The 13,442-nt window shown below is 42.5% G+C and overlaps 1 protein-coding gene across 1 annotated transcript in view; it reads right to left on the reverse strand.

The window, feature by feature from the left end:
* Positions 1 to 900: 900 nt before the first annotated feature.
* LOC144499728 (rho GTPase-activating protein 20-like) overlaps positions 901 to 13,442 on the reverse strand; it is an 89,026-nt gene continuing 76,484 nt past the window's right edge. Inside the window, exons 13-15 of the mRNA XM_078222074.1 lie at positions 12,093 to 12,282; positions 9,539 to 9,656; positions 901 to 7,728 (exon numbers count right to left, since the gene is read on the reverse strand). Of these exons, the coding sequence (XP_078078200.1) occupies positions 5,915 to 7,728; positions 9,539 to 9,656; positions 12,093 to 12,282 (2,122 nt within the window). The 3' untranslated portion in view covers positions 901 to 5,914. The remainder of the gene's footprint in view (positions 7,729 to 9,538; positions 9,657 to 12,092; positions 12,283 to 13,442) is intronic.

Consider the following 13,442-nt stretch of genomic DNA (forward strand, 5'->3'; position numbering starts at 1 on the left):
GGTAATTGGCTGGATTGGAGATGTGCTGCTTTTTGTGTACAGGACATACCTGGGCAATTTTCCACATTGTTGGGTAGATGCCAATGTTGTAACTGTATTGGAAGAGCTTGACTAGGGGAGCGGCAAGTTCTGGAGCACAAGTCTTCAGTACTATTGCCGGAATGTTATCAGGGCCCATTGCCTTTGCAGTCTCTAGTGCCTCCAACCGTTTCTTGATATCACATGGAGTGAATCAAATTGGCTGGAGACTGGCATCTGTGATGCTGGGGGCCATTGGAGGAGGTCGAGATGGATCATCCATTCAGCCCTTCTGGCTGAAGACCACTGCGAATGTTTCAGCCTTATCTTTGGCACTGATGTGCTGGGCTCCTCCAATATTGAGGATGCGAATGTTTGGGAGCCTCCTCCTCCAGTGAGTTGTTTAATTGTCCACCACCATTCACTACTGGATATAGTAGGACTGCAGAGGTTGGATGCGATCTGTTGGTTGTGGGATTGCTTAGCTGTCTATCACTTGCTGTTTGTGCTGTTCGGTATGCAAGTAGTTCTGTTTGGTAGCAACACTAGGTTGACACTTCATTTGTAGGTATGCCTGGTGCTTCTGGCATGCCCTCCTGTACTCTCCATTGAACCAGGGGTTGATCTCCTGGCTTGATGGTAATGGTTGAGTGGGGGATATGCCAGGCTATGAGGTGGAAGATTGTGTTGGAGTACAGTTTGATCCGAAGGCCAACCCACTAATTTTTGGGAGTTAAGATCGAGCCCTTTCTCCTTGGTCTGCAAAATGACAGAAATAATTAGAACTGAAGCTCTAATGCCTCCAAAGTGGCATGCATTAATGATAGAGTTTTAGTATAAACTTCCTTAAAAAGTTACAAACTTAAAAAAGCTTTTCAGAAAGTTCAGACTCACTTTATTGTACAAATAAAATCACATACATACAATTAGAGGGGAATACATTTGTCATTAAGCATTTCAATTAAGGGAAATGTGCCTTTTCTATTTATTGGTTTCTAGATCTATGGAATACATACAGTATAGTAATGACATGAAGGCACATTATTCCCATTTGTTGCCTTTAATGCAATAGTAAAAGCAAATAGTGTGGTGTCAAATCACATGTATTCATTAGCTGCAGAACCATTTAATGACGGAGCAAATTGAATTGACTTTTTCCTCATAATATCCACAAATATACATTGATCATTTAAAACTACAGCCTCAAAATGTCCATGTTGTATTTTTTTAAACACGCAGTTTTATAGGCGGTGAATTATTTTAGGGTCTATTAAAATGAAACGATGTACAAAACTGGAGCACTACCAAATGCAAAAAGAAACCGGCAGTAATTAAAGGCATTTGTTTGGCAGATTTGACAAAGTCTTTTATCAGCGGGAAGCAATGTATGAAACAAAATGGAGTTTTGTCCAGACTATGCATTGTTGCCGCCACAACAAAACGAAACAGAGGTAGAAATCTTTGCGGAGGGGTCCTTGCAAAACATGGTGGTGGACAGGGATTCCAGTGATTAAAATGCACCTGTCAGGAAAAAGGTATTTGTTTGGGGGTTGAGGGCTGGTGCAAAACTTGGCATGAGAGTCAGGAGATTACTCCTCCTTGAACCCAGCAGGACAATGGGCAGAGTTCGAACACTGGATAGCAAGAGGCCGCTACAACGGATCCAATGGAATGATCCCTAGAAGTTGAGCAGTTGGGAGGAGGTACGAGAGGTCAGTGGGGGTGGGAGTGGAGGAAAGGAGTCCATAGCCCGAGAGGCCTAACCTTTCCTTGTAGAAAAATCCTGCTGGCTTCCACCGAGCGTCTTCTCAGCTGCTTAGACCAAAAGGTTTTAAGATCAGGAACCCCAAATATCAACAGCAGGATTGGTATGGATAAGTTCCATGATCCATTCTTACTTCCCATCCCCTCAAATCAGTTCTCCTTTAAGCCTTGGTGCTGCCAATGCATTTTCATGCATTGAGCTGCAGAACAATTTCAGGACAGCATCATGTAGAACTCAATATTCAAGACTTAAAACTAAAATAAGAGCTGCCAATTGTACCATCAGTGGAAGCTAATCAAAGACTACTTCACCCCATCTAAATGATTATTATACACTGTAACCTCTCCCATCCAGAAATCTATTGTTTGGCAACAAAAATTGTCCAGAAATCTTTTGAGCAGAATTACATGTTCCCTCGATGCCATCAGGATCATTATAATAGAGCACTTTAGGAGTGGAAACATGGAAGATACAATATTTGGATAGATAAAACAATTTTTATTACTGCTTTATAATGTTTGTTTAGTGTTTGAGGTGAATATTGATAGCTATGGGGTTTCCAGTTCACACACTTGTGATTAGGTGTTCAAACACCATTCTATAATCCGGAACTATTCCAAAATCCAGAAATGACTTGGTCCCAAGTTTTCTGGATTGGAGAGGTTGCAGTGCACTTAACATAAAAAGCATTTGTATTCTTAAGAGTGGGAGCACAATGAAGATGAGCTAAGAATAATTTGATTTTGTTCGTGGAATGTTTGATTAGAAATGAACAAAACTTCCTCTACTATTAGCTGCCATTTTTAATCATTTTATGAGGTGAGTTTTTCAATGCTTTTTATCCATTTTCCCATGTACCTTCCTCTCCAGAAACAGCAATTGGTGTTTTATAGAGTTCACCAACCCACCCCCAGCCGTGTAGTACCTTTCCTGACTGCCATTGTTCACACGAGTCTTCAGTGATTTTTCACAGACTATTTGACCATTAGAAGTGTCATAGCCAGGTCTTTCCTTGTGTCTTGCATCCGTATGTGTTTTCAGGCGAAGGCAGAACAATTTGGAAAGGGAACAGTTTGAGCTATGCCCTCAGCAGCCCGGGGACATTGCTATCAGTAGAAATCAATTAAACCCACACAGAATGGAGCTGTTAGGGACATTTCTGGGTATGGTGCCCCATTCGACAAAAGCACAAATTTAAGAATTTCAAATCACTTCACAGGAAAACCACAACGGTCACAAATTCCATGCACTGACTCCCATCTGCTCTCCTATCAAGTGAACTCAAAGTCAGGAAAGGCGCTCTCTGAACTGGAAATGATCATTTTCAATTTACGGTAAAGCATATTAACTTAAACTACAGGAGCAAGAAATCAGCAGCTCTTACATTAATGTAGTTTAGTCTAATATCTTTTAAAAAGGAAATAAGTATTACAGTTTATGGACCACAACTTTTGCACTTTAAAGCTACAATATTTAACTTTTAATAAACAAAAGACTCTAAATCCTTTTATCGTTTTTCCTACTTAAAAGTATTTACAATGTATTGTAGCAGTTCAATGAGTAAGGATCTCTTCAGTCGCAGGCACTGGCTCACTGGTGCAGGGACTCGGAATGGGGGGGGGGGGGGGTGGAAAAGACAGACCAAAAAAATCTACATCAAACAGAACAATACGATTCTCTGGACAAGGAAACAGTGCAAAACACACATTAGCTGCTCATTACTAAAAGTGCTTCGATAAAGGGAGGAAAGGAGAAAGTGCTCAAAATCTGTAATAAATAGCCAGATACAAAAGCAAAATTTCAGACAGGAGGTAAAATAAAAATGTAAATCTGTCATCCAGGGAATCTCATTAAACAACATATCTAAATATTCGGCAGGATGTGCTAAGAAATCAACTCCATATCATAGCGTCATGAATTCAAACAGTAATATATATATATATATAAACGCGTGACAAGCCCAGCAACCATGTAGAATACAAACCAGACTGAGCCTATTGCACACATTTTTCAGATTATGCTTTGTTTCCCCCACATGTCTACATGCAAATAGATGTAATTGTTGCATTCTAAGCAAAATACATATGTTTGATTAAATAGAGATGATTTGTACATTTTAATTTATTTTCAGTCCCTAAGCTTTCTCCTTATCAGACGCTGCTCCTCGTCCAATGGGTCAGACAGAAGGCAGCCAGCTCCCAGACTATTAAAATGATGCCAGATGTTGCATGACAGGGTTCAAGGGTTCACGGGTAAATTGGATCTGATTTCCTCCCTCCCCTGCAAGGGGAACCACCTGACCTCATCCCACAGTGTCTTCGCGTTGTTGCAGCCCAGATTGTAAGCTTACCAATTTTGTGGGAACACGGGGCAGGATTTCCCACCCCCATTCGCGTCGGACAGGTTCGGAAACAGGAGCCAAAAAATATCACGAGAAGTAAAGCGTCTCGTTTTACGTCAGTGTAAACAGGTCACACGATTGTCCCCCTGCCCCAATCAGTGATGGGGCGTGTGATGGCTGAACGGTGTGAATCATGATGGGTCTCTGAAGGTGTGCAACTGGCTGAGAAGAGTGCAGATCTGGGGAGCGAGGGTGGTGGAGGAGGAGTACTGCCAGGCACCCCTAGCACTGCCCAGGAATGCCGGAGTGGTGTCCAGACAGTGCTGGGAGTGTGCCCGAGGGGCTTCCAGGGTTAACTGGTCTGGTTGCTGTGCACTGGGGCAGACTTAAAAATGGCACCCAGGATCCTCAAGTTTCTAGGTGGCTGATGGGGGTTGGAGAATCAGAGGCTGTCCCGCCAGCGATACGTCATGGAACCCAATCCTTGAAGGTTTTTGTTCCCCCCTAAATTGCTGCACCATATGGCAGAGAAAGCCGCCAATCTTGTAGGAGGCTTCAACACTGCTTTTCCCGCCCACCCACCATCGGCTTTTGCCAATTTGTGGGAAAATTTTGCCCTTAAAGTGGAAACTCATGTCCAATTAATTCATGCTTGGTGCACTGAAATATCAATGTACTTACATTGTTACCAAGAGTCTATTGTTACCAAGAGTCTACCAAGCCTGTGTCCTCAGCATACTCTATGTTTCTACACCTCCGAAGTGGTGAGACTGCACAACATGCATTAGGCAGGAGAAGAGGCTGTATAGTTTCCATATTGACTGTCTCAGACACATCCTCGGCATCTTTTGGCAGGACAAGATCTCCAACTCAGAGGTTCTTGAGCATTCCAATTCCTTCAGCATTTACTCATTGCTAAGCTAACGACACATGTGCTGACTCAATCATGTTCATCAACTGGATGACAGTCAGATGGCCAAAAACATTTTGTGAAATGAACTGGGTTATGACCTCTAGGGTGTCCACACGCTGCTACCAGGACACCCGAAAGTGAGATATGACATTGACACTGACAACTGGGAGACAGTCATGGAGGGCCACGAGTTCTGGAGGCTGACTGTTTGGAAGCACATAGGAAGAGGTGAGCAGAAAAAAAAAACCTCAGCTGGCCGAGAGGAAGACCGAGAGAAAACAGACGGCAGCAAATCCTTACCTTCTCAGCCCACTCTCTCCTCTGTAACAAATGCAGAGGCTGCCATAACAGTGTGTGATTCCTGAGCCACACCAGGCAATGCTTAACACAGCATTGACCAACACATCAAGACGGAAGACTGCCACGGAACATACCTCTCCATTTATTCGGTTCTTTGTAACTAATGCGATGGATGCTTTTTTACTGGGTGTGGGTCTGGGAGCCAATGTTGATAAGCCATATGTAACCAGTCCAAATGTAATCATACAATTTTAGGGTAGGGCAGATGTGCCAGAACAGGTATTTGCATTTCCCCGCTTAGCAGCCATTACTTTTAGGATATAATAGACCTTTTTGAAACATATATACATTTTTGTTTTGCAGACGACAAGATTACTTCATACAAGAGCGGTAAATATCATAAAACATACATGTAAAAAGTCAAATTTGACACTGTCCAAAAAAAATGTACTTACAGCTATTTAGACCACAAGTTAAGAGCTATGTTGTAATAATGTCACAAGGCAGCTTGAATTGAACTAGAGTTAACATTTTCAATACGTTTTTAAAGAAATAATATATATTTCCAACAAATCTTTTACACATAAGACTCCTCGGAGAAAAACACTTGTTCAAAGTCTTCAAATTTTGGATCACTGCAGCACTTCTTTTGCCATTCATCCTTGCTCTGGAGCATGGCGTCAGTCACTTCCTGTGTTTTTATCAAACAGTTCTCAGCATCGATCTGAAAAAAATAATCTTTAACCGCTTTAGCTGCACGATGGGACAGAGCAATGGAGCACCTACTATGAAACTCCTGCTTAGTTGTGTGATCTCCACTTGTCGACGCGAGTGGTTTCTTCTCCTGAAGCATCTCGCCCCTTTTTTGAGATGGGCCTGCATGAGGCACACTCTCACAGATCTCCCCAGGGCTCCGAGTGTCTGTGAGAGCAGGAATGACTAATTCAGACGCATGTGGATTAGCTTCTTGTTGAGCAAACGTTTCTCCCAGCGGGAACGAGCGCGACTGTTGGTGTGGCACCGACTGAAGAGACAACTCCGAATTCTGCCCATAAAAGACAGTCCGAGGAATTTGATCAATTCCGCTCTGCCCTGAAGGAGTCCGATTAGCTGTACTCAACGGAAGAGATCCGCAAGCAATGGAGCCCTCCAGGAGTTCCTGGGAATCAGAATATCCCTGTTGGTGCAAAAGCTTCGAAGATTGGACCGTCAATCCTTTTCCTTTCCCAACTGTATTTTGCAGTGGTGACCTGATTGCTTCCTGATAGGAAAGTGGTTTAACTGCCTGGCTTCTGTTTGCATGTTGAGCCATACCTTCTGCAGTCACTGGGGAAACATTTAATTTGCCACAGGTCAGTTCTTTATCTACTAAGAGTGGATCGCACTTGCCTTTAAATTTGTGTCCTTTCTCCTTTCTTTTAAGTGTCCAACTTCCATTTTTCTTCAGCCAGCTATTGGGGTGCAGTGTGACTGAACCCTTCTCACTGAAGCATTTCAAACCCTCCCCCGTCACGCTAATAGTTCTCTTGTGTCTTTCTAGCGTCGTGGAGGAGGAAGTCAAAACTGTGCCCGGACCCTGAACAGGAGACAGGAGGCCAGAAAAGTATTTGAAGATACCGGGGTTAGCTAGAGGAGCTGTTTGGCCCTTCCGATCCTGCATGGCAGAGCAAGAAGGTGAGAAGGTTTCAGCTGGGGTGAACACATAGTATTCTGCGTTGTGTGTGAACACACCATCAAGTGAACTCATTGAGGAGCCGGAGGGTGAAGTTCCAGGTGAAGATAAACTGGAGTTGCTAGTCTTTGAGGAGATATTAAGTTTGAGGGGCAGAGGTGGCTGAAGTCGGCTACTGCTGTGTGCCCCCTTCTGTGCAACTTTCTGACTGCCATTGCTGGACTTGTCCAGGTCAAAGCCCTTGTTTATCTGTTTCTGACCCTCAATCTGCAACCTTTGCAACTGAACAAGGTAGTTCCCATCCGACTGCGTCATGACAGCATCACAACTCGTTTTACGGATCACAGTCTCGTGATTCTGGTCAAGTTGAGAAAACTGTGAAGCGGGAGGCAAGATATTGGGCTCTGAACACCGTCTGTGTCTTCTGGGGCCTGTGGGCCTCTTGCAGGTGGAGTAACCGTAAAAGATGGAGCCCGGGGGATCATTTTTAGAAAATGGAGAGCTCACACTTGCATTCTGGGAGGCTGGAACCCTCACACCACTCCCTCCATCCTCTGTTTGATCAAGATCACAGTCACTCCAGGTCAGAACTGAGTCCCGGCTTCGATTGTCTTCATTTCTCTTTGCCATTAGGTTAGTTGATGGAGAATCAGTGTCATCGTTGAGCTCATTTTCCAGACTATCATAGGAGGAGTCATGCAATTGAAATGAAGAGAGATCTGCATAAGGAAGTAGAAAACAGACTTTGACTGAAGAAATATAGAGAACAGAAGATGATAATTTGTCCCTAAAAGGCCAGCCTTTTTTAACAGATCAGCCCCACTATTCCATTCTCTCATTTCTCATTCTTCCTCACTTGAGAGATGCACTTAATTCCTTCCTGAAATAAGTTATTAAATCCATTCAATGACCATTCCTGTTCCTTTATAAGGCAAGCCATTGCCCTTTGGGGAACATATTCCTCCCAGTGCATCTTCCTAATTCTGGTTTTCAGGTCAGGCCCTTAGTATTTGAATCCTCCACTATAGTAAACATGCTGCAGTATTCTTCACAATCTCAAAACTCTCCGATAACATTGATTGTTTTTCCTGGCAAATAAAAGACCTGCATTCCATAAAACTTCTCACATCCTCAGATATCCTAAAATACTTGGGGGGGGCCAAAGAAGTGTTTTTTGAAATGCAGTTGCTATTGTGATGTGGGGAAACATAGAGGCCAGTATGCACACAACACGTTTCCACAAATGGAAGTGAAGTAAGTGACCAGATAATCTGTTTTGGTGATCTTGGCTGAGGATTCGCACAAGAGTCAGATAAAGCCATGAGATCTTTTACAGCAACCTGAGAGGACTGTTTGAATCTCTCCTTTAACATCTCCTTTGATATCTCTGACAGTGAAGAACCCATTTAATACTGCACTGCGAGTGCCAGTCTAGATTATGGGGTGGAGGTTAAACCCATGCCCTTCAGACTCGAGGAGCAAGAGTGTTATCAACAACCAAGATTGATACTGTAATATAAACATATCGTTAAGAATTCAAATATTTCCTGCACTATTCAGCACAAGTTTGTGCATATCATCGATATCTATAAATAGGTTTACCCACAGCTAACTCATAACACTACTTCATGGAACATAATCTTCACTGCATATACAAAAGGCTTTCACTAAATTTTTGCTTTAGTTGTCGCTCTCTAGGCTAATAAGATGCAGACAGCAGGAGCGCAGCTATAGAATCGGCAGTCAAATCGTGCCAGCTTCCTCCTCCCCAGGATTAAAGTTCTGCTTTAGTTATCAACAGCCAAATGCTTTCGGAGCTGCTCCGAAACCCGTTGGCTTTTGCTACCAAATAAACCTGTTGGACTTTAACCTGGTGTTGTGAGACCTCTTACTGTGTTTACCTCAGTCCAACGCCGGCATCTCCACATCATTAGCTATCAACACCATTTCAAAAGAAAACTGCAAAAGGGGAACTTTCAATCTGTATATAATTACATTTCTACATAACGTTGTAATAAGTCTTAATACAGTGCTTGGGGCCTTTGCATTTGGTACAATAATGATCCACTGTGTTGGATACATCAGACCACTATGCTCCCCTACCCCCCTCCCCAGCACTCTTCTGCCTCCGCTACACCAATATAATGAAAGGAATGAACATTCCTCTCATTTGAGTAATTTTTACTTCTTGTTTTAAATGTTATTTTTCAGCTGGATGTCTCGTTAATTTTGCATCAGTTACCAACTTTGGGGCAGTGGAATTGTTGCAGACACGCTCCTAGAAACGCCATTAAAGCAATCAAATTCAGATATGCAGCAAATCCACGATCTCTGGTAAATAAACTAAAAACTTTGTGATCACTTGTAACTTTGTGCCATAAGGTAGTTCAGGAAAAATGTATGCTTCCACATTGTATAGGTTCTTGCCAGAGGGTACAAGTCGGTAGGCGGTTTGCAACCCTTGGTCTTAACATAAATTAATTTAATTTATTATTTTAGATATTGTTGACAGGATAACAGCTTCATTACCTGACCCATCATCTCTACTTTCGCATCTCCTCGCGGATAATGCTTCAAAAAGGGAAGTGAAGACATCTCCAAAGATCCTGCAGCAGTTTTCAATTAGAAACTGCACAAACAAGGCAACCTGCAGAAGGAGAAAGGCCAGAAGTGTGAGTTCATTGTTGTAAATTTCTGTTCCAAGAACTCATGCTGGCACCACATGCTTCGCATTGTCAGCAGTCAGATGACAGCGGGACACGGAGCATTTACAGAGTCAAATGTGCAATTGTTCTGCCTTTTCCAAAAGTAGGAAGGTAGTGCAGATGTGGCAAGGAAAGGCCAAGTGCCGTTAACCCACACATTCCCCATTAGCAAAGCTGTACAAAAACAAGTCGAGAATTCTTGGAAAAAATATTTTAGTTGGCTTACTTCAAAAATATAGATACTTGAAATCCCAAAGCAATTTAGGGGCTAACCATACAAACATTAAACTTGCTTCTCACAGTTTTGAGTCTTCAGAATGTGTGAAAGGCTGAAATTGTGAATTTGGGTGTTGTTTAACCATGTCCTACAATCAAATTATTTTCTTTAAATTCAGTTAAGGAGAAATGTATCGGGAGTAAAGTTCATCTTTGGCAGGGGCACAGGATGGGGACTAGCGGATCGGCTGGCCGTACAGCTGTCAGACTACTCCAATAGTGCAGAGACGCTCCAGGAATGTAGCTCCACTCGGAGTGTAGGAACACAGTCCAATAGTGTAGGATGGCTCAGAGCCATTCCAATGCATAATAGGGCATTGAGTGCATTGAACAGGAAAATTGGGTCGTCTGTGTAATAAATCAGTGGTGATTGACCCCCTTTATCTTGCCATACTTATTATTTCTTTCCAAATATATTTTTAAATTAAAATACTTGATCTCTTGGTAGCGAGGTAATCAGATGACTTTCCATCACTTTTCTCCTGCCGATGCTGACCTCTATTAGTTTACAATTGTAGAATTGGAATGCATTGTGTTTGCCCCTATGGATTAAAGAATCACGAGGTAGGCTTGGTAACTTGAACACTGTCAGCTCTTTATTTAAAGGTGGGCACTGTTCCACAGTTGGATCTCATACTACCCAACTGGGACTCACACTGGGTGGAGCTAATGGCCCAAGGGTCACCTGACCCACGATCTTAAATGGGCAGTACTCACCCCAAACCCTAACATATTCTATATACGTAAAGCACAGAGTGCTGCTAATATCTGAATCACAAATAGGACAGGCACATACAATTGGAATGGTCCTACATTATAGGAGTAGATCCACACTTTGAAGGGACACTACTATATTGGAGCTGTCTAGAATTATGGAGGCAGGAAACTGGGCCCACCCAGCTTGGGCAGTGGAGTAACATTTTATTAAGGTTGCAGGTTAGACCATTTCGCCCACATAACATTTTCTGTTTTTCCAAAGAGTTCACTGAGGAGAGAAATAAACTAACTTGTTTCAACATTTCGAGCCTTGATTTACTCTTTCATTAAGTTCATGGAATAATAGTGGTTGCAAGGGACAGGCATCCAAAATGGCTGCTGTTGCAGTTCAAGAAAGGAGGGGAAATAGAACTTTGACCAATCCCTCACTTATCACATAGATACAATGGCCGAAACTTATCACCTGGGGGGTGGGTGGCGAGGTTCCCGGAACGGAAATCTCCATTGGCCTCGGGTGGGACTTTATGATCTTGTCCGATTGAGGCCGTAAAATCCCACCCAATGTTTCCCCTGCAACAAGGATAAATAGATATTTTGTTTAAGATGGAGATAAGGAGTTTTTTTTTTCTCTGAGGGTGGCGAGTCTCTGGAATACTCTTCCTCCAAAGCCAGTGGAAACAAATCTTTGAATAGTTTTAAGGTGGAGCTAGATAGATTCTTAATTAACAAGGGGGTGAAAGGTTAATCAGTGGTAGGCAAGAATGTGGAGTTGAAGTTACAATCAGATCAGCCATGATCTTATTGAATGGTGAGCAGGCTGGAGTGGTCTACACCTACTCCTAATTGTATGTTTGTATGTGTGTAAGCAGCAGGCAATAATAATCTCAGACATTTTAGTGAAGCTATAAAGCCTATCCCCTCTAATGTTGCCCTTCCTGCTTCTGAAACAGTTAATATCTTAAGTTTACATATTAAGGAAAGCAAATCAGAGATAAAACTAAGTGTACTTTTCTTATTCAATAGCACAAGTGAAGCTGATTTATTTTCAATGGCTGTATTCCCTGATGTAAATCAGGTTTTCCTTTCTCCTACGTTCTTAACAGTAACATTGACTCAACCTTTTATAACCAAAGTGACTCAAATTACATACAGAAAATCTCTGCTGGCCTCAGTGTTAAATTAAACACGGGCTCCACTGTATAGGTGATAAAAGAACAACTTAAACACATAGATGTTGGGAATTTGGTAAGATTGTTTTTTTTAAAAATCGTGTACATTCAAAGCACAGCTTGACCTGGATCACTTTTATACAATATTTTCACTGTGGGCTGTGCGGGGCACACCGCCTTGTGATCACCTGACCAGTAGCGGTAACAACCTCTCACCTTTTTTGTCGACTCGCTCGCTATCTCAGGACTGCAGGGAGTGGGAGGCCACAAGATGCTGGGCGCTATGCAGACTGCCAAGTTAAAGGCGTTCATCTGGTTTTCGTCAGCTTGCCGCTCAATGTTGTGAAGCACCCCGAACACTTGATGGAGGAGGAGGTTATTGAGTTTTGGGAGTTGCTCCAGTAATCTGGAAAAATTGAGAAGTTAAATCAGAATATTGAAAGATTCGGGACGACAATGTCACTTTAGGGGAAGGTTAATCTTCTTTATTGATCCGTGATTTCCTTCCCTTTCCAGCAGGGGCAGCAAGAATTCTTACACCATCAGAATTAATACTTCTCAAAATTTCTTTTCATGGAATCCTACAGTGCAGAAGGAAGTCATTCAGCCCATCGAGTCTGTGCCAACCACAATCCCACCCAGGCCTTATCCCCATAGCCCCATGCATTTACCCTAGCTAATCCCCTTGACCTCTTTCAAAGCCCGATGGGAAGTGATCAGTTGTTCTGGGAATGAACACAACATTCCCTGACCAGGAAACGAACCCTGGCCGTGGCGGTGAGAGCGCCGAATCCTAACCACTAGACCACCAGGTAGCACCTAAGGGGCAATTTAGCATGGCCAATCCACCTAACCCGCACATCTTTGGACTGTTGCACTTGATGGTTTTGTAATTTAATAAGTCTGAGATATTACTTTTACTTTGCTTCTGAACAGTGATTTTCAATCCTAATTCTGCAATCTAATGCTCAAAGTGGGGACTGACACTCCAAACATATACAGACCCACAACCCTTTCCTCAGACATGCCAAGGGTGAGCGCAGCTTCCCAGTGCGAAGCATGGAATCACAAAAATGTCCCCTTACAGTTGCAGTCAGCGTTATACAATTAAATCTTCTTATTGCAAACATTTGTCAATTTGCCAAGATATAGATACAAGAACCTCTGCTCTGAATGCTTCTGGAGGTTACTGTTGTTGGATTAATATTTTTACACCATTGTGGTACAACTGCAATGTTTAAAAGTTAGAAACAACCCGACATATTGCAATTCCTGAGAGAATCTTCTCAAAACACATTCCCCTGACATAAGCGTTTCAATCAGTGGAAAATTCCATTGAGTGTCAATATTTAGTTGCAGTACCTGTTACACCTCTAGGTGGCAATGTCATAAAGTTTTTTTTAATGTTAAACCTCATCTAACTTTTAACGCCAAAACAGCTGCAATATGGTATATTGAGAATTAATGCCAGAAACTAGTTAAACATGCTTTCAGTGTCGAGTTTCTGTTGCAGTAACCTGCAGCCCTGTTGGTGTTGACAAGTGTATCGGAGATCTCTACACCCTG

This window comes from Mustelus asterias, chromosome 10 (assembly GCF_964213995.1).
Source record: "Mustelus asterias chromosome 10, sMusAst1.hap1.1, whole genome shotgun sequence".
NCBI classification, from domain to species: Eukaryota; Metazoa; Chordata; class Chondrichthyes; order Carcharhiniformes; family Triakidae; genus Mustelus; species Mustelus asterias.